General features: G+C 50.3%; 1 protein-coding gene across 3 annotated transcripts in view; it reads right to left on the bottom strand.

The window, feature by feature from the left end:
• The window catches only part of ELMO1 (engulfment and cell motility 1), a 514,794-nt gene that overhangs the window by 381,376 nt on the left and 110,157 nt on the right, over positions 1 to 23,261 (bottom strand). For all 3 annotated transcript variants that reach the window (XM_006143011.3, XM_027769765.1, XM_027769766.1), the window contains 3 exons: positions 18,228 to 18,327; positions 6,036 to 6,187; positions 2,580 to 2,658 (listed from right to left, as the gene is read on the bottom strand). In XM_006143011.3, the coding sequence (XP_006143073.1) occupies positions 2,580 to 2,658; positions 6,036 to 6,187; positions 18,228 to 18,327 (331 nt within the window). The remainder of the gene's footprint in view (positions 1 to 2,579; positions 2,659 to 6,035; positions 6,188 to 18,227; positions 18,328 to 23,261) is intronic.

The raw sequence follows: 23,261 nt of genomic DNA, 5'->3' as shown, positions 1-23,261 counted from the left end.
CGCCACAGCCTTCTCCTCACTCTCCTGTCGCAGGGAGATGGCCACGCCACAGCCCCTTCTCCTCCCTCTCCTGTCGCAGGGGGATGGCCACGCCACAGCCCCTTCTCCTCACTCTCCTGTCCCGGGGGGATGGACATGCCACAGCCCCTTCTCCTCCCTCTCCTGTCGCAGGGAAATGGCCACGCCACAGCCCCTTCTCCTCACTCTCCCCTCGGGCTTTTGGGCACACACGCACACACATGAATCGGGCGTGCTTCTCAAGTCCAGGCCCAGGGCTGGAAGTGCACAGTCGGCCACGCGGGGTCCAGCTGCCCCGACAACATGCCACCAGCTGGTCCGGGGTCTGATTATCACCAGCTCAGCAATCTGGTCACATGCTTTACTCCCTTTTGAGTTTCAGTGTCTTCATTTGAAAAATAGAAATAATGCAGCTTCCCTCTAATACGAGAATTAAATGAAATACAGCATGCGAATATGGAGCAGTGTGCCTGGCACAGGACAGACTCAACGATGCCGTCATCAGAGGCGAGTAACAGCCAACTTTCTATTTGCCAAAGAAACACAACTTCACATTTCTCGGACACAACGCCAATAACAACGTCAAGGTCAAATCTGGGCCAGCTAACACTTCCACTGCTCACGTCGAGCCCAGACCACCTGCTACTGTCGGCCATGGAGACGGGACTCCAGGTGAGGGGACAGTGAGCCCGATCTCCTCACTTACGGATCTCCGCTGACCTTCACAGAGGATGCCAAAACACAACTTTCCTTCACTGTAAATTTTAAATCCTTTTTAGAGCTAGCTTGTAACTCACTGATTTCTTTTTAATTTAAAAATAAAAAAATGTATTGCTATTATAGTAATGCATGGCTTTTCATTCTCATGTTGTGAAAATTTTTTTTAAAAAAGAAGTTTGACCTACAGAATCCAAGCCTCGCATTATACTGTCACCCATATATCTCCACCATCACCCATGGCTCGACACTGGGCTCTTCAATTATCCACGGTCACGAGAGTCCAGTGTACGCATGTCTCCTGTCCAGATCCGAGGCCCGCATGACTCCGCAGCCCCTGGGCAGGGAAAAATCTCCCGAGAGCTGAGAGAACACTGCCTCCCCGACTCCCATGCGGCACGCTCGGCCACAGTGCGTCTGGCCGAGGCCCTCAGTCTGGCCTGGGGGTCACGCTCTCAATGCCCAGGCCATGCTGTGCGTGCCATCAGAGTGGCAGGCAGTCTCCAGGCTGCTTGGGACTGGCCACGTGCTCAGGATCTGGACAGGAGCATCAAGGGAGCAGCCTCTCCAGGTTCCACCTCAGAGCTGCAAAGCCACCTTACGCCTGGGTGAGAATGTCCCAGCACAGGCTCAGGGAGGGCGGGCCGCACCGAACACAGGGACACCATAAGTGACACCAGAGCAGCACGATAGCCCTCGGGAATGAGTGGGCAATTCGACCCCCCACTCTCAGTCACTAAGTTTTTAAATCTAGACAAGAGGGGCCAGTCGGTAGTGTAGTGGTTAAGGTGCTGGACTCCCATGGGCTGACTGCGGTTTGAGTCCTGGACACAGTGGTTTGAAACTTATGCTGGACACGTGTGTGTGCACCAAAATCCTGAGGGGAGAGTGGAGGAGAAGGGATTGAGGTGTGGCCATCCTCCCAGGGGGTGACTTTTCACTCTCTGTCTCTCTGGCAAGCACATGTGCCCCATACCACAAATCTCTCAAAAAAATAGTGTAAAATTAAAACAAACACACAAAACAACAACAACAACAACAAAGCACTCAGCAATGAAAAGATAAAACAGAATAAAATTGTAACAGGCATTCAGTAGCAGGTTAGCTCTCTAAATTCCTCTAAAACTACCCACTGGTAACTCTTGGAGAGCTCCGCACACTTCCTAGTAACTGAAAGACCTCATGTTCCAGCCCAGCTATTGAAGGAAGTGAATTGAGACCCAGGGAACATATTGTATATTAGGCTGATAGAAAAAACAGGACTGGGTTTTGAAGCGTGAGCTCAATTTCAGAACGAGGCACAATTTCCCTTCTCCTAATCCCCCTGTAATGGTCACTCCCTGGCTGACGAAGGGACAGAGGACTAAGACAGAGGAGAGTCTCACACAGGACCACGCGAGGCGCTCCCCCGCTTCCGTGAAGAGAGGAACGGATTGCTCCCCCCCAGCCATTTCAAGACCTGAGGTCACCAAGCAAGCACTCAGGGACACGGGGACAGGTACCTTGAGCAGAGACTGCAGTCTATGCTCCCCTCCTGTCCCCATCCCTGGGCAAAGCATGGCACCTCCTGTGGTCTAGTCTCCTCATCCAAAAACACGTCTCCCCGGCCCCAGTGAGCACCCAAAGAAATGACCGACCACGGGGGCTTCTGATGCTGCTTCTGCCACAGCGGTGAGGTCGGGAAAACGCCGGCATCCTTCGTCAGCCAGGAGCTTACCCACCTCCACCTACTGCCCCCTAGACCAGCCTGGACTGGCAGCCCTCTGACGGCGAGCAGCAGGGCAGGGACAAGAGGAAGGTTCCCGGCCCTTGACACCCTCCGAAGACCAAGAAAGGCAACTCACCTGCCTCCTCTCATCAGGGGCCTTCAGGAAAAGTGCATTAATCACCGCAATGGTGTAGGTCTGGATCTCTTGGTCTGACCTGGAAAGACACGGAACGACACGGACAGTCAAGAGGCCAGCTCTGAGTCAGACGGCGAGAAGACTCAGCAGCACATGCCCACCGCCCCCGAACAAAAAGCAGGATGAGGGAAATGCACTTGGCCCCGAGGATATGTTTGAAACACCCCAAGGCTGGCTACACAGGGGTGCGCAACTGCCATGACCAGCTGGACGGCACACTGCCCAGGGCAGTTACCCGGAAATATGGCAGCCTTCTCCTCTAGAAGGATCGAAAGCACGAGTCCTGAAGATGCAGCAGCAGTAGCTGCAGTAATAGCAGTATGTGTGTGTGCATGTGCATGTGCACGTGTGTGCATGTGTGTGGTATGTGTGCATGTGCGCGTGGGTGTGCATGTGCGTGTGCATGTGTGTGCATGTGTGTGGTATGTGTGCATGTGGATGTGCATGTGCACGTGGGTGTGCATGTGCGTGTGCACGTGTGTGCATGTGTGTGGTATGTGTGCATGTGGATGTGCATTGCACGTGGGTGTGCATGTGGTGTGTGTGTGTGTGTGGATGTGCATGTGGGTGTGCATGTGTGTGCATGTGGATGTGCATGTGTGTGCACGTGGGTGTGTGTGGTGGGTGTGTACGTGTGTGGTGGGTGTATGCATGTGCACATGGGTGTGCATGTGTGTGGTATGTGCATGTGTGTGCACGTACATATGTGTGGTGTTTGTATGTGGATGTATGTTGTGTGTGGTATGTGGATGTGGATGTGCATCTGGGTGTACATGTGTGTGGTGTGTGTGTGTGTGTGTGTTTGGTCTGTTGCATGAAGTAGTGACTTCAAAAATGTCACATGAGAAAACGTAAAGTACCAATTAATGCTGGTGAACAATCGCTAGAAATCCATGCACAGTGATGTCATGAAATGCATTTTCCATGCACTTTTGGAAGCCCCCGCCACCTCCGGGGGAGTAGTTTTGGATATCCCCACATTCTTGGGCTTATTTAAAGGAAACTACTCGCTCCCATCCCAATGATGTCACGTAATCTAAACATCTGTTTCCAAATGAGAAGAACAGGTATCTGTGTTATAAGTTAGATTTTCACCGGAGGAAATCTGAAATTCAAACAGAGCAGTGGAGCCCACGTGGCAGACAGGAGCACTGAGGCCCGGAGGTGCAAGCCAGGAGCCCCCAGTGGCCACACCGAGGGGGAGGCAGAGCAGGGAGTGCGTTCTTCAATAGCGGGGGGCAGGCACTTAACGCCCACAACCATGGGCTGGCTGTGTGGTCCCCAGACAAGTCCACGGTGAACCCTAAGGCTCAAGCTCTTCATCTGGAACATGGGGAAAGAACACACCAGGTCTGGGGACTGGCAGGAGGCGCAGTGGTTAAGGCACTGGATTCCCACATGGCCAACCGTGATTGGAGTCCCAGACCTGGCAGCTTGCTTTCTCACTTTCCTCTCTGTCTTTCTCTGGTAAAATTAAATAATATTATAATAATAATAAAAAAGATGATGAATAAAATTAAACCAAATAAAACCAAAAAGCCAACCACACTTACAGGGCTGTTAGGAGGACAGAAGGAGTAAAGCAGGTAAAACTCCTTGGCGCAGTGCCTGGTGAACAGTAACCTCTCCACTTTGGCAAAGTGCACAGGAGTGACCTTTCGTGTTCTCTGAATTCCGAGAAGAAACACCAACTGTGGTGTGGAAATAAAGGCAGCTGATCCCACATGGCCAACTACGTGGTTCGAGTCCCAGAACTGGAGACTGGAGAACCACCAGGCACATATGCACGCATGTCCAAACTCCCGAGAGGAGGATGGAGAAGGGACTGCAGTGTGGCCACGCCCCGGGGGAGATTTCGCACTCTCGCTCGCTCTCTGTCTGTCTCCTGCAGGAACACGTGCCTTTGGCAAACACACAGCCTGTAGCCGTGGACAAGGAGGCCACAGGTTCTCTCCCTGCCCAGGTATCCCCGCTTTAGTCATCAGTGGGTCCCATACGGAACACCAGCATCCCGCCAGCACGTCTCTGCTCTGCGAACGCTGGCTCGGGGGACTCGCTGCGCCTACAACACGAAGCAGCCCCATGTGGCCGACACTGAGACGCAGGCAAGCACCACAGTGGAGCCGGCGCCACCGCTGCAAGAGCCGAGTCTACCGGGATGCTGCGGCCGCTGTGCAGCCAGGTCACGTGGAGGGCTCGTTCTGCCCCTGTACATGTGGCCTGCAGCTGCGGTCATGCTGTTACATAGGCAGGACCGTCCTGCGGTTTCTAAAGAGCCTGGTACAACGAAGTCCTTCTAGGGTGGGTCACCAGGAGAGTCCCCTCAGGGGAGAGAGAAGGGAAGGCCAAGGACTGCGGGCTGCTAAAGCAGCTGCCTTACTTCCACCTAATAGCTGACGTCTTGGGGAAAACTACATACATCATAAAATACGAGCGAAAAAGGTCATTGTAATCCCCTGGGAATTAGAGAAAAAGAAACCGGCCTTTTAGAAATCCTTGTTAAAAACGCCTGATGAGCTCGGCCTCATCACCTCGTGGCTAAGAGAGCCAGATCCCACGTGGTTGGCTGTAGCTTGAGAAGGAACTGGGCACGTGTGCATGCACCCCAGATCCTGACGGGAGGGAGAGGAGGAGGAGAAGGGGTTGTGGCATGACTACGTCCGACTGGGGAGTTGTCTCCTGCTCCGTCTCTCTGGCAGGTGGACGTACCTTCTGACGAGGAGAACTGCCTAATATGAAGGTTCTGGTTAACTATGAAGATTATAGCACGAATGCAGCGTCTTATATGGTTAAGGGAAGGGACTGGAAGCACACGTGCCCTAGAGCAAAAGAAGAAACCATCCTATTATGCCTTATTGTAAATAAAACTCTGGGGCCAGCAGACGGCGTGGAAGAAGGCGTGCACTCTCACGTGGCTGATCACAGCTCAAGTCCTGGGCCCAGCGACCTGAAGCATGCCGGGCACGTGTGCATGTGTGCCCAAGGTCCCAAGAAGAGAGTGAGGAGAGAACGGATTGCAGTGTGGCCATCTCCCCTGAGGGTTCTCACTTTTTCTCTCTGTCTCTCCAGCAAGTACATGCACCATAAAGCAAAAATATCTCAAAACTAATACTAATACATGAGATAAAATAAACAGTGAAAATAAATGAATAAAATAAAACTCTTCTGCTGTCTACCAACATTCAAACTGCTGTCTCCCACAGGCGAGGCACCAGGGTCAGACGTGGAGCACACCGGGGGAACTGCCGTCCCAGTGCGGGGACAAGGTGGCACCTGGCTTGGCCGTGCGCCCAGTCCAGTGCTCATTCTGCACATTAAATTGAACCTCATGAAACGTGGGGCGTCCCTGTGGCTGTCCCAGAGCACTTCTCCCCCCAGCAGTGGCAGGGCTCTTACCCTTGCAGGTGGGGGATCAGCTGGCCGATGGTGATCTCTTGCGCCACCTTCTGGTACAGGTCATGGCTGTTGAGCACCATGGACTCTAAAATGGCCAAGGACCGCTGCAGGATGGAGACGTCCATGGCGGACTTGTTCACAAAACTTGCTATCTGAAAATCCAAGCAGGACACAATTGACTGCTCGTGGTCAGCAGAGCGGAGGGGCAGAGAAGGGGGTAAATACAGTGAATCCAAAACTCATTTAAGAAACAGCAGGCAGGAAGGCTTAAAAGAACCTAGATTACAATAAACAGCAAGAAACACCGAGTCCACAATGACCGATCAATGACATCATTACAATGACATATTTCAATGATAAGCAGATTAAAAAAAAAAAAGAGCTTCAAATAATTATTCTGTCTAGTTTTCTCCCAAGATTATTCCTCTGAGTTTTAGTTTTCAGGGGCAGGCAGTTAGAACACATAAACTAAAAATGCCTGTTTCTCAGAGACAGTAGTTTCAACACGCACTAATAGCCATTCCCCTTCCGCTCCTGGCTGCCCTTCTAACCACACGCTCCCTGACTTTACGCCCTTACTATGTTCACATGTTCCTGACATGCTCTGGAGGGACACTCAGAAGTCACACTTGTCAACACGACTCACTGGCAACTTGTCAGTCAGTGGCCACAAAATATAAAATATGAATGTTTACCTCCAATTGTTCCAAGTTCTCATGGTTCAAATAAACATTTCCCATCTCTTGCAAATTTAGAAAATAAGGAGGCATTTAAATTACCAGTGCTAAAAGTTAAAATAATAGTTTAAACTCTAAACGATATTCCCTAAGCAATTAGTCATGAAGGCCTCGAACGCCGTAAATCAGTGCACGTGGGGAGTAAAATGGGGGTTAGAATAATGGATCGCAGCAATGCAAACACACGGGTAGCATAAAGCTTTTATTTTAGATGCCTCATTAAAACTTACTGCCGTCCGCTGACAACTCGCACTAAAGGACCATTATTGCATCAACATAACGGCCACTTCCCCAACGCTCAGTCGCTTGGTTCCATGACAAGTAAACACTGGCTTCTCTCCTGTCAGTACCCACGTCCCTCTCTGCCCCGGTCGGCCTCTCCCCCTGCGCTCGCCATCCTCCCACGTGGTAAACGGCAAATGTACCCGTGGCGACTGCCCGTTGCCATCCCAGCTGCCCCTGGCCACTGCCCGGCCGAAGGCCAGGTGGGAGGTGCAGAAAGCAACACTGCGCCGCCCGGAGAGTCTGCATCCCCGGGGAGACGTGAACAGGCGCACTGACCCCGAGGCTTTCGCTTCCAGAAAGCCATTATTTTATAATACAAACTGCAGGAAGAGTAGAAAAGTTTAAGGTTCTCTAAAGACGGCTTCGGCTCTTCTCGCGGCTAATAAACTTCTCCGAAGTGTTTACAATCCCTGGCAAGCTCCTGCTGTAACCCTCCCGCTCCGCTCCGACGAATCAAATCTGCCACATGAAAGCTACTCTCCATTCCTGAGCCTTCCCCGTCCTTCATTCCAGAGAGGCAGCATGTGCACTCACGTGAGAGTGAGAGAGCGAGAAGAGGCCCTCCAATGGGCCGGGCATGCCTTGGCCTGGCCACTCACGTCCGTGCCTAACATGGTTCAGACCATCGGGGTGGGGACGTGAACCGCTGTCATCATGTGGGACCCAGCTTCCCCTGGCCAGCACAAATAACTGCAGCACAGAGCCAGCCCCCCTTTCCTTCTTGCAGGCCATCCTTCTCTGAGGAAGACTCAATTACCCTCTTGCTGTGTTCATGGTGTAATACTCCACTTAGGCCCCCTCTTTCTTTCTTCCTTTCTTCCTTCCTTCCTTCCTTCCTTCCTTCCTTCCTTCCTTCCTTCCTTCCTTCCTTCCTTCCTTCCTTCCTTCCTTCCTTCCTTCCTTCCTTCCTTCCTTCCTTCCTTCCTTCCTTCCTTCCTTCCTTCCTTCCTTCCTTCCTTCCTTCCTTCCTTCCTTCCTTCCTTCCTTCCTTCCTTCCTTCCTTCCTTCCTTCCTTCCTTCCTTCCTTCCTTCCTTCCTTCCTTCCTTCCTTCCTTCCTTCCTTCCTTCCTTCCTTCCTTCCTTCCTTCCTTCCTTCCTTCCTTCCTTCCTTCCTTCCTTCCTTCCTTCCTTCCTTCCTTCCTTCCTTCCTTCCTTCCTTCCTTCCTTCCTTCCTTCCTTCCTTCCTTCCTTCCTTCCTTCCTTCCTTCCTTCCTTCCTTCCTTCCTTCCTTCCTTCCTTCCTTCCTTCCTTCCTTCCTTCCTTCCTTCCTTCCTTCCTTCCTTCCTTCCTTCCTTCCTTCCTTCCTTCCTTCCTTCCTTCCTTCCTTCCTTCCTTCCTTCCTTCCTTCCTTCCTTCCTTCCTTCCTTCCTTCCTTCCTTCCTTCCTTCCTTCCTTCCTTCCTTCCTTCCTTCCTTCCTTCCTTCCTTCCTTCCTTCCTTCCTTCCTTCCTTCCTTCCTTCCTTCCTTCCTTCCTTCCTTCCTTCCTTCCTTCCTTCCTTCCTTCCTTCCTTCCTTCCTTCCTTCCTTCCTTCCTTCCTTCCTTCCTTCCTTCCTTCCTTCCTTCCTTCCTTCCTTCCTTCCTTCCTTCCTTCCTTCCTTCCTTCCTTCCTTCCTTCCTTCCTTCCTTCCTTCCTTCCTTCCTTCCTTCCTTCCTTCCTTCCTTCCTTCCTTCCTTCCTTCCTTCCTTCCTTCCTTCCTTCCTTCCTTCCTTCCTTCCTTCCTTCCTTCCTTCCTTCCTTCCTTCCTTCCTTCCTTCCTTCCTTCCTTCCTTCCTTCCTTCCTTCCTTCCTTCCTTCCTTCCTTCCTTCCTTCCTTCCTTCCTTCCTTCCTTCCTTCCTTCCTTCCTTCCTTCCTTCCTTCCTTCCTTCCTTCCTTCCTTCCTTCCTTCCTTCCTTCCTTCCTTCCTTCCTTCCTTCCTTCCTTCCTTCCTTCCTTCCTTCCTTCCTTCCTTCCTTCCTTCCTTCCTTCCTTCCTTCCTTCCTTCCTTCCTTCCTTCCTTCCTTCCTTCCTTCCTTCCTTCCTTCCTTCCTTCCTTCCTTCCTTCCTTCCTTCCTTCCTTCCTTCCTTCCTTCCTTCCTTCCTTCCTTCCTTCCTTCCTTCCTTCCTTCCTTCCTTCCTTCCTTCCTTCCTTCCTTCCTTCCTTCCTTCCTTCCTTCCTTCCTTCCTTCCTTCCTTCCTTCCTTCCTTCCTTCCTTCCTTCCTTCCTTCCTTCCTTCCTTCCTTCCTTCCTTCCTTCCTTCCTTCCTTCCTTCCTTCCTTCCTTCCTTCCTTCCTTCCTTCCTTCCTTCCTTCCTTCCTTCCTTCCTTCCTTCCTTCCTTCCTTCCTTCCTTCCTTCCTTCCTTCCTTCCTTCCTTCCTTCCTTCCTTCCTTCCTTCCTTCCTTCCTTCCTTCCTTCCTTCCTTCCTTCCTTCCTTCCTTCCTTCCTTCCTTCCTTCCTTCCTTCCTTCCTTCCTTCCTTCCTTCCTTCCTTCCTTTCTCTCTCTCGCTCTCTCTCTCTTTCTTTCTTTCTTTTTCTTTTATTAAGAGGTTTTTGTGCACGTGCACATGCACTTGCCAGAGAGAGAGAGAGAGAGAGAGAGAGAGAGAGAGAGAGAGAGAGAAGGCATGAGAGGGAGAGAGAGAAATCACCCACTGAGGGGGATGGCCGCACCACAATCCCTTCTCCTCCATTCCTCCTCTAGGATCTTGGGCATGCGCGCATATGTACGTAGTGTGATTTTCAAGCCACCAGGGGCAGGACTCGAGCCGTGGTCAGCCATGTGGGAGTCCAGCAATGTAACCACTATTCCATCTGAGTGCCCCAACTTAGGCCCCCTTCTAAACAGGGTATTAACTCTTTGAATTCTCTCCCAAAGATATCCCACCATTTTCCACTGTGGAACACTGGTGTGGGCTTGCTCCACAGTGGGGTGGTCGTGGGGGAGAATTCAAAGAATTTTTCAAAGCATTACTTATTTTTTCATTCTTGGCACTGGTGTGAGGAAACTGAAGAGCCATTAAGAAGTTCCTTGCCAGTCCTTCTGATTCTCTCTCCAGGAACTCGCTCGTTCCAGGCTCCCTTTCTTGTCTCCATTGACTAAATTTGACCGTGCCTTACAATCCCACGGAGGGGCCAGCTATGCGGTGTGGTAGTTAAAGTGGGATCCACATGGCCAACCACGTGGTTCAAGTCCCAGGCCTGGCGGCTAAGAAAGTACCCCAGGCACATGTGCATATGTGCACAAAATCCCAAAAGGAGAATGGAGGAGAAGGAACTATGGCATGGCTATCCCCCCATAGTTCAGTCTCTCTCTACAGCAAAAACTAAAAACAAAATCAGAGAATCCACATCTTTTGCTGATACTGCAAGCTCTCTCTACTTCCTAGCCTGTGACCTTTTCATCCATTCTCTATTTATTCATTCCTGAACTGACTCATTCAATTAATGGGTATTGCTCGTGTACACTGGTAACTGGCTTGCACTGCCCTACCGTTCCAGAAGATCACATAATTTTTAACTTCAAGGACCTTCTACTTTAGCAGACAGACCAAAAGGCACTTACTAAGAAATATATTAAGCACTTTTTCTCAGTACCCAAAAGGATACCATTATTTAGATGTTTCAACAAAGCCTAAAATTAAATGGGTTAAAAGTCAACCTCATCATCTTCTTATTCTTCCTCTCCCAATTACCACCTTGTCCAAGTGTTCACCAACACTGGCGATGAATGTCCCCAGTCCTCTCTCTTCTGTCTCTGTGAACACATTTGGGATATCTCCCTTTGACACACATTCAGTGTCAGAAACTCAACACTGGCCCACTGTCCGCCATGTTCTTCAGTTTGCCCTAGGTTCTAATTTTCCACAAGTGGAAATTCACTCCCACCCCATAAATATCCTTTTGACTCTGTCTTGGATTTGTTTTTGTTTTTGTTTTTCCCTGTATGATACATGCACTCACTGCAAAGCGACAGACAGAGTGAAAGTGAGGGATCACCATGCTGCAATCCCCTCTCCATTCCTGGCTCAGGATTTTAGGCATGCACATGTACCCAGGGTGTTCTTCAAGCCACTGGGTCTGGGATTTGAATCACACAGTCAGTCATGTGAGCTCCAGTGACTTCACCGCCATATCAGCTGCTGGCCTCAAATCCTGTTTCTAACTGATGTTAATATGTATTTCTCTCCCGCGAAACCGATTCCTTTCTTTCACCTAAAGTTCACCTTTTGTATTAATCCAACTTTTCCTCAACACCTACACCCAACGTTTTCAGCAACCCTAAAGCACATCACATAACAAGTGTCTTGCAAACACGTTCAACTAGGCACCTGTGTGGCAGAGGTGGAAACTCACTAGAGTCTATGTATAACTCTGGAGTTAACACTGGTCTGTTTTTCAAAAACTAACTTCGTTCTCTTGCCTTTGTCAGTGGCTTTAAATGATCTAGTAACTCTGCTTAATGAGTATTAATAACCAAGGCATCGGGGCTAATCTGAGTGAATGTAACGACCATCTTCCTCAAAAGAACTCAAGACTGAGACCAGCAGTTAGTGTAATGGCTGTCACTGGACTCACATGTAGTTGACTATGGTTCAAGTCCTGGGCCTGGTGGCTTAAACTGACGCCGGGTGTGTGTGCGTGCATGCCCAAGATCTCGAGAGGAGAATGGAGTAGAAGGGATTATGGTGTGGCGACCCCCTGTGGGGGGTGATTACTCGCATTCTGTCTCTCTGTCTTTCTCTGTCTTTCTGGAGAGTGCATGCTCCCCTATAACACAAAAAAAAAAAAAAAGAAACTCTCCAAAAAAAACCCCCCCCAAAAAAAAAAAAAAAGAAACTCTCCAAAAAAAACCCCACCAAAAACAAAAACAAAACAAAACAAAAAAACAAAAAGAGAACTCAAGACCAACTCCTCACTGGTACGAATGTATAAACGTTACTCTCTTTGGCCAGTATGGAGACTATCGATCTCTGGCCAAGCTGCGGTGGTTTAGTAGTAACGCAGTGCTCCACAATGCTGAGGTCACTTAGAAAGGTCCTGGGTTCATGTCCCAAGGTCTCCTGGACATGCCAGTCACATGCACATTTCCATAATCTGCCCTAGGCGGGCCTGGGGGTGGATCAGAGCATGGGACTCCATGAGAGGTGCTCCTCTCTCTCTCCCAGAAGAAATAAACTTTTAAAAAACACCATGGATCTTAGCACAGTTGCAGTGGGTTACAGACTGGCTGCACATCGGTTCCCTCTATCCATCAAAAGCTTGCTGGCATTTCTCTGCCTTTCGGGTTCCCCAGCCCCATTACTGCACTTCGGCTGGCATGGGACAGGCCTCAGCCCAACCTCTCAGACGTAGTCCTGTATCTTCGGGAGGAGGAGGGAGGAGGAGCTCACTGCTATTACATATACCACCTCCTTTCTCACGCTGCGCATGCATTTAAAAGCACTTCCCAACGGGGCCAGCAGGTGGCATGGTGGTTAAGATGCTGGACTCCCACATGGCCGTCTATGGTTCAAGATCCAGACCCTGCAGCTTGTGTGCACATGTGCCCACAATCCCAAGAGGAGAATGGTGAAGGGAGTGCAGTATGGCCACCCGCTCCCCTCTCCTGGGAGAGGGAGATTTCTCACTCTCCCTTCATCTCTCTCTGTCTCTCTTTGCCAAGCACATGCTCCCTTTGGCAAAAGCCTGTAAAGAAAAAAGTTCCCCAACGAGCACAGAGAAAAATCGGGGTAACTCTTAAAAAGCGAAGGGGCTTCCCAATGCGTGAACCACTGACACAATGCCTGCTGGAGTCATTTAGAATGGAATCTTACAACGCCCCACGTTCACAAAGCCAGGGAGCACGGGGAACACAGAGCTCCACTGTCACGTGTTAAATGATCTGGGTAGAAATCTCTCAACAAATCTCTCACCTTTTCAGAGGCAAAAATTATTGCCTTTCGAAACTAAAATGGAAGGATGTTGGTCCAAACCCTGATTACAGTTAAGGGTGAGCCGGGGCCTCCTGCAAAGCTAAGCTTTCAGGAGCGTTTACATGAAATTCTCCTTCCGCGAGAAGGCACTCATGTTATACTTGGCTAGAAGAGACCAACACACAACACAAAACGTTCTCATTATTTTTTCCTTTCCTTCTTCTCTACGCCTCCCTAACCGCTCAAGTAGCCAAGTCTTTAAAAAGCAGTGCCATACTACACTGGCGTCCAGAGATCCCAAGTTTGGAGTGAAACGACATTGTTCACTGCAGCCAAAATGTGTCTAGAATCTCAGTCTACCCGGAACAGAACAGAGTGATGGTGAAGGAGACGGGGGCTGGTAGGGCAAAAATATTTCTCCAACGTGGTATGAATTTGGCATTAACAGGGCGCCAACTCCAGACCACAGAGAGAGGCACCCTTTGTCAGCCCACTTCCCCAACCGTTTTTGGCAAGATAAAGCTCCATTTGAGAGACAGGGGCCTGTGTACAATTCCTGGTTGTCAAAGTACTGAATTGGGTCCAGCTAATGAATATCGAAGTCAGCCTCACCAAAACTAAGTAACTTTCTGATACGCCTTTTCCAGATTCCTAGAGGGGACCAATGTGAATGCAAAGAAAATATAATGACTGGAAACGAAAGTATAGACTCTATTAAATGAGAGTATAGACTCTATTAAATGAGAGTATAGACTCTATTAAATCAAAGTATAGACTCTATTAAATGGGTTGTTCTCAGTATAGACTCTATTAAATGGGTTGTTCTTAGTATAGACTCTATTAAATGGGTTGTTCTTTCAAAAATTCTTGATTTTTAATCTAAACTGCCAAGATGACTAGTCTGCTTCTTTAGATTTAATACAATTTTTCATTTAATTTCTGTGAATGAAAACCATCTCCTAAGTACTTAGAAAATGTAATTATTGGCGCTGCCTCTGACCACTGGTCATACCACTTAGAGAAATGCAGCTCCGTAACTCCTTTCCACTTATGATACAAATCTTCCTTAAAATATAATTAAATACAGTACCACTATGTTTCCTCTCCTCTTCAAATTCTATTCTTTAAATGCTTCTAAGCACATTTAATCCATTCGCTTCCCAGAATGTACCGGGGACTTACTCTGTGCCAGACCTGAGGATACAGTCGTGAGTAAGTTGTGCATCCGGCCTCGGGGCTTGCTGCCCACTGCGAGAGATGGCGAAACGGCTGGGAAATGCGTGGAAATGGGAGAAGTGCCGGAGCAGGGCACAGACAAGATTCAAGGGGACAGCGCGCAGGAGTCACCAACCAACCAGGAAGGTCCTGGAGGGCTGTGACCAGGCCGTGCTGCTCCACATGGCGCCAGGAACTGGCCTGCCCACCACGTGGAGCCCGCAGGTGCTGTTCTAAGGCTCCAGAAACTGCCCTGCCCACACGTGGAGTGCACATGTGCCGTTCCACGGAACTGTCCTGCCAACCGCTGGGAGCGCACATGTGCTGTTCCACGGAACTGTCCTGCCCACCACGTGGAGTGCATGCATGCCGTTCCACGGGACTGCCCTGCCCACCACATGGAGTGCATGCGTGCCGTTCCATGGAACTGTCCTGCCCACCGCGGGGACCACACAGGTGCCATTCCACGGAACTGTCCTGCCCACCACGTGGAGTGCACGCGTGCCGTTCCACGGGACTGCCCTGCCCACCGCAGGGACCACACAGGTGCCATTCCACGGAACTGTCCTGCCCACCACGTGGAGTGCACGCGTGCCGTTCCACGGGACTGCCCTGCCCACCGCAGGGACCACACAGGTGCCATTCCACGGAACTGTCCTGCCCACCACGTGGAGCGCACGCGTCCCCTTCCATGGAACTGCCCTGCCCACTACGAGGAGGCACGCGTGCCCTTCCATGGAACTGCCCTGCCCACTACAAGGAGGCATGCGTGCCCTTCCATGGAACTGCCCTGCCCACCGCGGGGAGCGCGCAGGTGCAGGGGGCTGGGAAGAAAGCGTGGAAGCACCAGAGCAAAGACGTCCCTGTCTCCACGACCTCACTCGACCTCCGCCAGCACCACACCCTTGCCCCCACCAGGAATGACAGGACTGTCTGTTCCGTTCTAGAAAGGAGCGCGGTGGGAATCAAAAGGGCGAATGTGGGCGAGAGCACAGGGTCTCACGGACCCGCACCCAGGGCCGCGCTGCTGCTGCTTCTCCCGGCAGAAGAGGCTCCAATCACAGGCAGGCAGGGAAGGCCTGCTGTCAGCTCAGAACGGGCTTCTGTTCCATAGAAACGCCACAGCCCGGGCCCTCGGAGCTGGACGGGCCTGCACAGATCTCAGGAGGCCGAAGGCAGCAGCTCTGGTCTCTCTGGGGACGAAGGAACGCTTCCAGGCCCTGTCGCCAAAGGGAGGCACTTCCCACAGCCGGCGTCCCGGCTTTCTCACCTGTGGCGGTTCCTTTCTTTCTAGCACCCCATTGCACTGACAGAGCGAGACAACAAGAGGCTTGTCCCTTCCAGTGCTTTCTCCGTAGTCCCCTCATCACCTTGGCACTGTGGACGGACCACTCAGGGAAAGCGGATTCCGAGGTGCGTTGGGAAGACCTGGGTTTCCAGTCAGCTCTTGCCTTCATAAGTAAACACATGGCAGCGCCCTGCAGCCGTGGGGCTTCCACGCCGGCCCTCTCCTCCTACAGAGGAGGGCTCTCCACACCCGTCAACCCGTCAACCCGAGGCAGCGTCTCCCCAAGATCCCCACCGACTTCAAAGGAAAGGCAGAACGTCACACCGGGGAAAGCCAGCAGGCACCACCCAGCAGAGAACACGGGGCGCTGGCACTCAGAAGGCATTTTACTGTCCATACCCCGATAGGGTGCCCTCAGAGCACAGTGACCTGAGCAGCTCTCCTGCCCCAAACACGTCATCTACCTTAACTTAACCACGAGGGAGAAACCAGACGAACGCAAACTGAGGGGAGCTCTTCAAATGAACTAACCTGGTACCTTTCAAAGTCATAAATGGCAAGGAAGAACTGAGTGGCAGATTAGAAGACGCTAAGGAGACACGACGACTTAAGTAAACATGGGGTCCCAAATCTGATCCTTAACCAGGGAAAATGGGAAAGAGGCAGGGTGCAGAGGCAGCCAGATGCCACGTGGCCAGCTGTGTCCCTCAGGTCCTGGAGAATGCCAGCAGAGTGTGTACATGCATGCCTGAAATCCAGAAAGGGGGGGGAATGGAGGAGAAGGGATTGTGGCATGACCAGTCCCCTTAAAGGGTGCTCTCTCTCTTTCCCCCTCTCTCTCTCTCCAGCAAGCGTAGGTGCCCTCAGATGTCTTCTAGAAATTTTTAAAAGAAAAGAAATAAAAACTGGAGAAGTCAGACGAAGGTGGCGGTGTGCCCCGCTGTTGATGGGTTAGCTTGACAACTTTACTAACACTGCGCAGACTCAACATCAGACAAAACCGGGCAGGCGGCAGCGTGGGTACACAGGAATGTTCTGTACCATTTTTGCAACTTTTCTATGTCTGCCACTATTACCAATAAAAAGTTTAAAAATTCAAATGACAACTTAGTGGAACTTGCTTTGATATTCCAGCTTGGTCACAGGTTCACTGAAATTCCTTTTCTTAAAAAAAAAATGTATTCCATGAGTGACAAAGAGAGATTGAGAGAAAAACTGCACCCCTACAATGGAGACTTGACGCGGTGACCACCCCCGCCTCAGCCAGCTCGGATCACGTCCACACGCAGCCCTGCACCCAGGGAGGTCTCCGGGCTTGAACCAGGAACCTCCCTACGTGGGCCAGCCTTGCCAAGTGTCCACTGAAACTCTCTATCTTCGATGACTCTTCCTCAGAATCTATGTTTATAAAATAAATTTATGAATTCAAAACCTCTATTTATTGCCAATACAATAGTAGAGTGAACGCATCTGCAAACCATTTCATAAGTAAAAAGAGAATAAAAATAATAATAACCATGATTAACACATTTAAGAGTGACAAGGTCAGTGGGGCGACAGGTGGCATGGTGGTTCAGGGGTTCAGGGTGCTGTACTCCCACATGGCCAACCACATGGTCAATCATGGTTCGAGTCCCGGACTTGGCAGCTTGCTTTCTCTCTCTCTCTCTCTCTCTCTCTCTCTCTCTCGGTGTTCCTCTCTGATCAAATTAAAACATAAATAAATAAATAAATAAAGTTCAGTAAAATAATTATTAAAAAGAAAAGAGTCACAAGGTCAGGGCTATGCGTTTTTGTCAGAAGACTGGGAATGACCTGGAACTTCACCGGCATGTCTTTATCAGGCTTCAGGGTCAGGTAGTGGCAGGGGCTCTTCCGCCCTCCCTCCTCGCACGCAGTCCCCTCTGTCCATGCCCCCACGGCTTCCTCCACAAGAAGGAGGCAGCTGAACCGGCTGATTCCTGACAGCCTTACTGCATTTTGATTACGAGGGGATTACAGAGGGTCATAGGAAAATGATGGAAGTAAAGCATGAGTTTATTTTGGCAAAAAATAATAATAATAATAATAATAATCCATGTAGAGCTTTTTTTTTTTTTTTTGGTTTTTTACTACAGGGCATATGTACTCACTGGAGAGAGACAGAGAGGGGAAGTGAGAAATCACCCCCTGGGGGAATGGCTATGCCACAATTCCTGCTCTTTTGCTCTCCTTTTGGGATTTCGGGAGCATGTACACATGCTCACACTCACACCTGGCATGATTCTTAAACCACCGGGTCTGGGACTCGAACAGCAGGGTGGGTCATGTGGGATCTAGCACCTTAACCACCACACCATCTGCTGGACCCTGCCTCCCGCTCTTATATCTATCCCTGCCTCATGTCTAGGCAGGTGGGAGTCACAAAACCTTGCCTATTTCCTTTCCCTGAACAGCAGGTTGAGGGCGGACGGATCAGGAAGGGGAGGAGGAATGCTCCTCAGAGGGAGGCAGTGGGGTCTGGGAGCTTGCAGAAGGACTCTGCAGACACTCGCGTAGCTGCTAGCATGACGTTGGTCTCCCCTGAACTGTGGCTCTCGTGCGCAAGCCCTCAGGACCCCTGCAGGGACAACGCCACTCAGGCACCCTAACCGTCACCTGCGTAACCTATCAAGAACCTCACCCACCTCCTAACAGCGAGTCGGAGGGGACCATCGTGACTGTCCTCGAGGCAGAGCGAGACAGCTGTGAGAGGAGGGAGCAGCGCGAGCCCAGGACACCGCGCCCCACGTTACCTTCTTAATGAACGCCACTGAGAATGTGTCCCAGGACACGATGCCGTGGTCCATCAGCTCCACGAAGGCCGTCAGGGTGAAGGACAGCATGTCTCCAAAGCTGCGGACAGAGGGAGGCGCAGAGTTATGGACCCCAGAGCCGAGCACAAGGAAAGACCCCCAAGTGAGAAACCTTTAGGAAACAATGCGAGAAGTTTTGGGGTACAAAGCTGGGTTGCAGAAAACTTCCCCGCAAACAGGAGTTATGGGAAGGGCAGGGGGGTGGCATGGCCAAGGCGAGGCAGGGTCTCAGAGCTAGACAGGCCTGGCCTCCCTCACTCTCTCTGTGTCCTGGGAAATTCACTTAACTTCTCTGAGCCTCTGTTCTTGGATGGATAACTAGGTACTAATATCTATCAAACCACAGGGCTGGTAAAGTGTGCAGCATAGAGGCACGCAGCAAATAGCAGCTTCTAAAGCCTCATGGTGGCATGGTGGTTGGTGCTGGACCCCCACATTGGCCAAATGTGGTTCAAGTCCTCAACCGGCAACTTGAAGCTCACACTGGGTGCGTGTGCATGAATGCCCAAAATCCAGAGAGCAGAATGCAGGAGAAGGGATTGTGGCATGGCCATCCATCCTCCTTCCATCTCTCTCTGTCTCTCTGGCAACTGCACGCACACTATGGAAAAAAAAATTAAAAATAAATAAATAAATGAAAAAGCCTCATGATGAAGAAAAGTCAGGAGGGCTAAGACAAAGCCATAGACTTCTATCATCCACAAGCATCAAAAGGGGAGGTTAAAATAGTTCTACTAGGGCCAGCAGGTGGCATAGTGGTTTAAGAATACCACATAGCCCGCTATGGTTCGAGTCCTGGACCTGGTGGCTTGCTTTCTCAGTTTCCTTAGCTCTCTTGTTCTGTCCCTCTCTGGTCAAATTAAAATTAATTAATTAATTAATTAATTAAGTTAATTAAATAATTCTTAAGAACATTCTACTAAGAGCATTAACACTTTGGAAAGGATTCGAGCGGCCTGTAGAAGCCCGGATGTGTAAACACAGGTACAGCCAAACGTGGGCGTGAGGATATTCGTCATGCTGTGACGCCGGCCAGCATTTGATCTTCACCTGGCAGGCTCCGAAGACGAGGGTTTCACATAAGAGTCTGCTGACCGTGCCACTCGCGTGGTCTGAAAGGAGGGGTTGTGGTCGGGGTCGGAGAGGTGATGACGGCTCAGGCAGAGCACTGTCCTCCCCGCAGTGCTGCCCGGGCTCCCAGACACCTGGGCTTCCGGTCCTTGCAGAGCGGCGCTTCCCAGCACCCAGACTGAGCCTTCAGACAGTGACTGTCACCATAAATACGAACGAAACCTTCAGGCTCAGCTAAAGGTGGCTGTTCAGCTCTTCACTCTATAGACTCGCATGCTCCATCATGACTACACGACAGTCCCCTAACATTCTTAGCTGGGTCTTCCCGCTGTTTTTAATATTGGGTCATCAGAAAGGCATGACATCATTTTCTGATTTTCTATGCAAAGATGCATGACTTTTCCAACGACCCAGTAGGAAACCATATTGCTTTTTTTTTTTTTTTTGGTTTTACAATTTTCCTTTTTTCTACTATTATAGTCAGCCTACCCTCAAAAACTATCCTTGATTTCCTGGATTGCCTTAGAAGCTGTGCTGCTGCAAGCAAGCTGAGAAGGGGAGGCGGCCATCAGGGAGGGCCCAGCCCAGCTGGCAGAGACCACAGGGAGGGGGCGCACCAGGGGGATGGCTATGTGGCTGGTCTCCATATCCGACAGTGGAGGTCCCCCAGGGCCCAGCCCAGCTGGCAGAGAGCACAGGGAGGGGGCGCACCAGGGGGATGGCTATGTGGCTGGTCTCCATATCCGACAGTGGAGGTCCCCCAGTGCTACCCGAGCACGTTCACACTCCTACGCTTCGGTTTGCTCGTTTATGGGAGTGAAGGCGGTGGCGGTGGCGGTGCTGGGACCTGCTGGGAGGCTGCTGAAAACTGCAGCGAGCTGCCATGCACCAGGCCCTGAGAGCAGGCCCGGGCAGCAACAAGGGGCTCATGGGGGCCAGCTGTTGCCAGGTGCGTGAGCTGTGCATGCCCAAGGAAGGGCAGACAACACGCTCAGCGACACTGCCACGCTCAGCAGGCTGAAGCCACAAGGGAAGGCCTGGGCTCCCATACCCAGGTGGCTCCCGCTGTCTGAGGCTGGGGCTGATCACAGTGTGAAGACCCTGTGGGGGTGGGTGCCCGTCTCTGTCTCTTTCTGTCTCATGGAGAAAATAAACTGATAAAAAACAGTGACTGAAGTCCATGGTTTTGAAATGTTGTGCCTTTATCGTGTCAAGCATTCTCTATTCTTTGAACCAGAAAATAATATTAATAATAACGATGATGAAGATGCAAGGAAAGCCAAACCGTTCGGGCCAGAAGGCAAAGCAGTGGCTTCTGAGAGGACCGGAGGAAGCACCAGTCTCCCGGGTCCCCCTAGGGGGCATCAGAGGCTCATGCCTCAGAAGTTCCTTTCCAGAAAACACAAACTTACTGAAGGAGAGGAGAAAAAACTAGAAGTACAGGTGGAAATGGGTTAAAAAGAGGAGCGAGAAAGGAGAAATTAAAATTCCAGAGCGACTCTTCCTACAGACAACAAGGCCCAGAAAACCCAAACATCAGACTGTAGAGAAGGAAGGGCCTCGAGAGGCCCAGAGCCGGGTAGTGAAGGCAGTGGGTGGGCTGGGGAGGTAGGGCTTAGTCTACTGTGAAAACACGGCATAATGGCAGGCAGTACTAAGGGCAAACCTCAGCTCCTGTGCTTTACTTTACAGGAGGAAAAGTAACCATATAGGAATAGTCGCCATGGCTTCTACCTGGTATGCTGAAAGACTTCAAAGGACACAGGGCTCCACACACGCTGTCGGAGGCCTGCACCCTGCCCCCAAGGTGCGAGAGAACCTTCTCCATGAGGCCGGTAACAGAACAGCATGGAGTGGCAGTGGCAAAGGAGGACACGCACTCTGGGAATCGAACTCCATACCCTGGCTGGACGTCCGCCAGCAAGAACGCACGTGTCGGCGTCTTCACGGCACCACAGGTGTGCTCTCCGGCTATCTGAGGGCAGCGCCACTGTTCCCAGCTACCTGTCCCAGGGATGCTAACCCTGGATGAACTGAAACTTGGACTGGGGCACAGTGTTCCCTAAAGTGCTCCAGAATTCTGTTCACAGACCCCTCAGACTGGCTGCAGGGATCTTGAAGGGAAAATGGAGAGAAGAGTGGATACCATTGGTTTCTAAGTCCCTAAACTGGCTCCGAGGCCAGGATTTCAACCTCCACAGCCGTAACAGAGGCCCCACCATGTCCGGGACTGAGGAACTGCAGGAACGGCTCTCTGGGCTTTTCAGTTACACATCGATGCAAATGACTGGTGAGGGGAAGGCTTGTCCCATCGAGCGCCAACCGAGGTGTGCAGAGGGGAAGGCTCCTTCCCATCGAGCGCCAACCGAGGTATGCAGAGAGGGAAGGCCTCTTCCCATCAAGTGCCAACCGAGGTGTGCAGAGGTGAAGGCCTCTTCCCATCGAGCGCCAACCGAGGTGTGCAGAGGGGAAGGCCTCTTCCCATCGAGCGCCAACCAAGGTGTGCAGAGGAAACGTCCTTCTCCTGATCCATCTAATCACATGCTTGATAGATAAATAGATTTATATTCCATAATGCATTCTATATCAGTGGACTATTATTACGATGTATGTTGTGTAATAAAATGCATATGAAATATATGCATATAAAATGCATATTATACATGCTTTGCGCACAACATACATAATTCATTACGACTCGTTGAAGGGTGGCATAGGTTTCCATGAGGTGAACTTTTTCAATTAAACTTCAAACACTCAATGGCAAGGAAAGGGTGACTGCCGGGGTCTAGCCTCGGCGTGGGTGGGTTATTTTGACGGAGGCAGCAAAGGTGAATAGAAGACAGAGGCCTTGATGCTTTTATGCACGTCTTATGCCGGACACACTTTAAAGATTGTTTTCTGAGGAGTGACAACTGTTAGGAATCATCGTGCCTTTTTATTGAAAATGTGATACATGCAAGTAAATGGGTGAGGGGCAGTAAAAGATTTACTCTAAGGAACAGGGTATACAAAGCATGGAAGCAATAATTATAAAACATGCTGTTTGTCTTGTTAGCTCAGGTAAAGTCAATCACAGTTCTCAGGATGAGGAAGTCCATTTGTCTGCTGTATCTTCTCCTTAGATCTTGATTACTGGGAAGAGTCTTTTGAAGAGGGGGCTTGCAGGATGTTTGACAACTTCAGTCCCGGGCCAGGGCGATAACGTTGCTGGTTACAATGACCTAGATGGAAATCTTGTCTTGCTAAGTAAAGACACAGTTAATATATGGACTATCTATACATTACAACAATAGAGGATGAGTCTATGATCTTATATGGGAAAGGAAGATGATCTTGTAGCTCCGGAGACAACACAGGATGTTTTATTAGCAGTTTTTCATAGTCAACAGCACATAGATGAGAAACTCTTTGTAGTTGAAAGCTACCTGTTGCTTTAGATAAGAACTCCCAGCTAAAATGGTTAATCTTTCTGTGGAGCCCTCAGCTTTGTTTATTCTGTTGTCCCATCCAGGCTTTTTCCTCTAATAAATCTGTGGGTTCCTGCATTTTGTTTGTTGAGTCTTGTCAATTAGTGAGTTCTTTTGTTTTATCTCTGAGTCTCTGTTATGTGGTGAATGTGCTGACTTTGCTAGTGTGAGTTAACTTTGGCCTGTAGCTTTAACAAGGGGTATGTAAGTAAAACTAACCTTAAACTAACTCAGTCTACATATGCTTCTAATGCTAATTTGGTTTATACTAACTTAATCTATATGTTAATTTTGGCTTAAAAACAGACAGGTGGGGGAGTCTTAAACTTCCTGATCCTCCTGTCAGTCTTAGGGAACCACATTCCTACAAGAGCACTAATTGGCTTTATTGCAATTGTTGGGGGTGATGTTTTACCCTTGCAGGGTACCGTAA

This window comes from Tupaia chinensis, unplaced genomic scaffold (assembly GCF_000334495.1).
Source record: "Tupaia chinensis unplaced genomic scaffold, TupChi_1.0 Scaffold000088_1, whole genome shotgun sequence".
In the NCBI taxonomy this organism is placed as follows: domain Eukaryota; kingdom Metazoa; phylum Chordata; class Mammalia; order Scandentia; family Tupaiidae; genus Tupaia; species Tupaia belangeri.
This window is presented reverse-complemented; position numbering and strand designations above follow the sequence as displayed.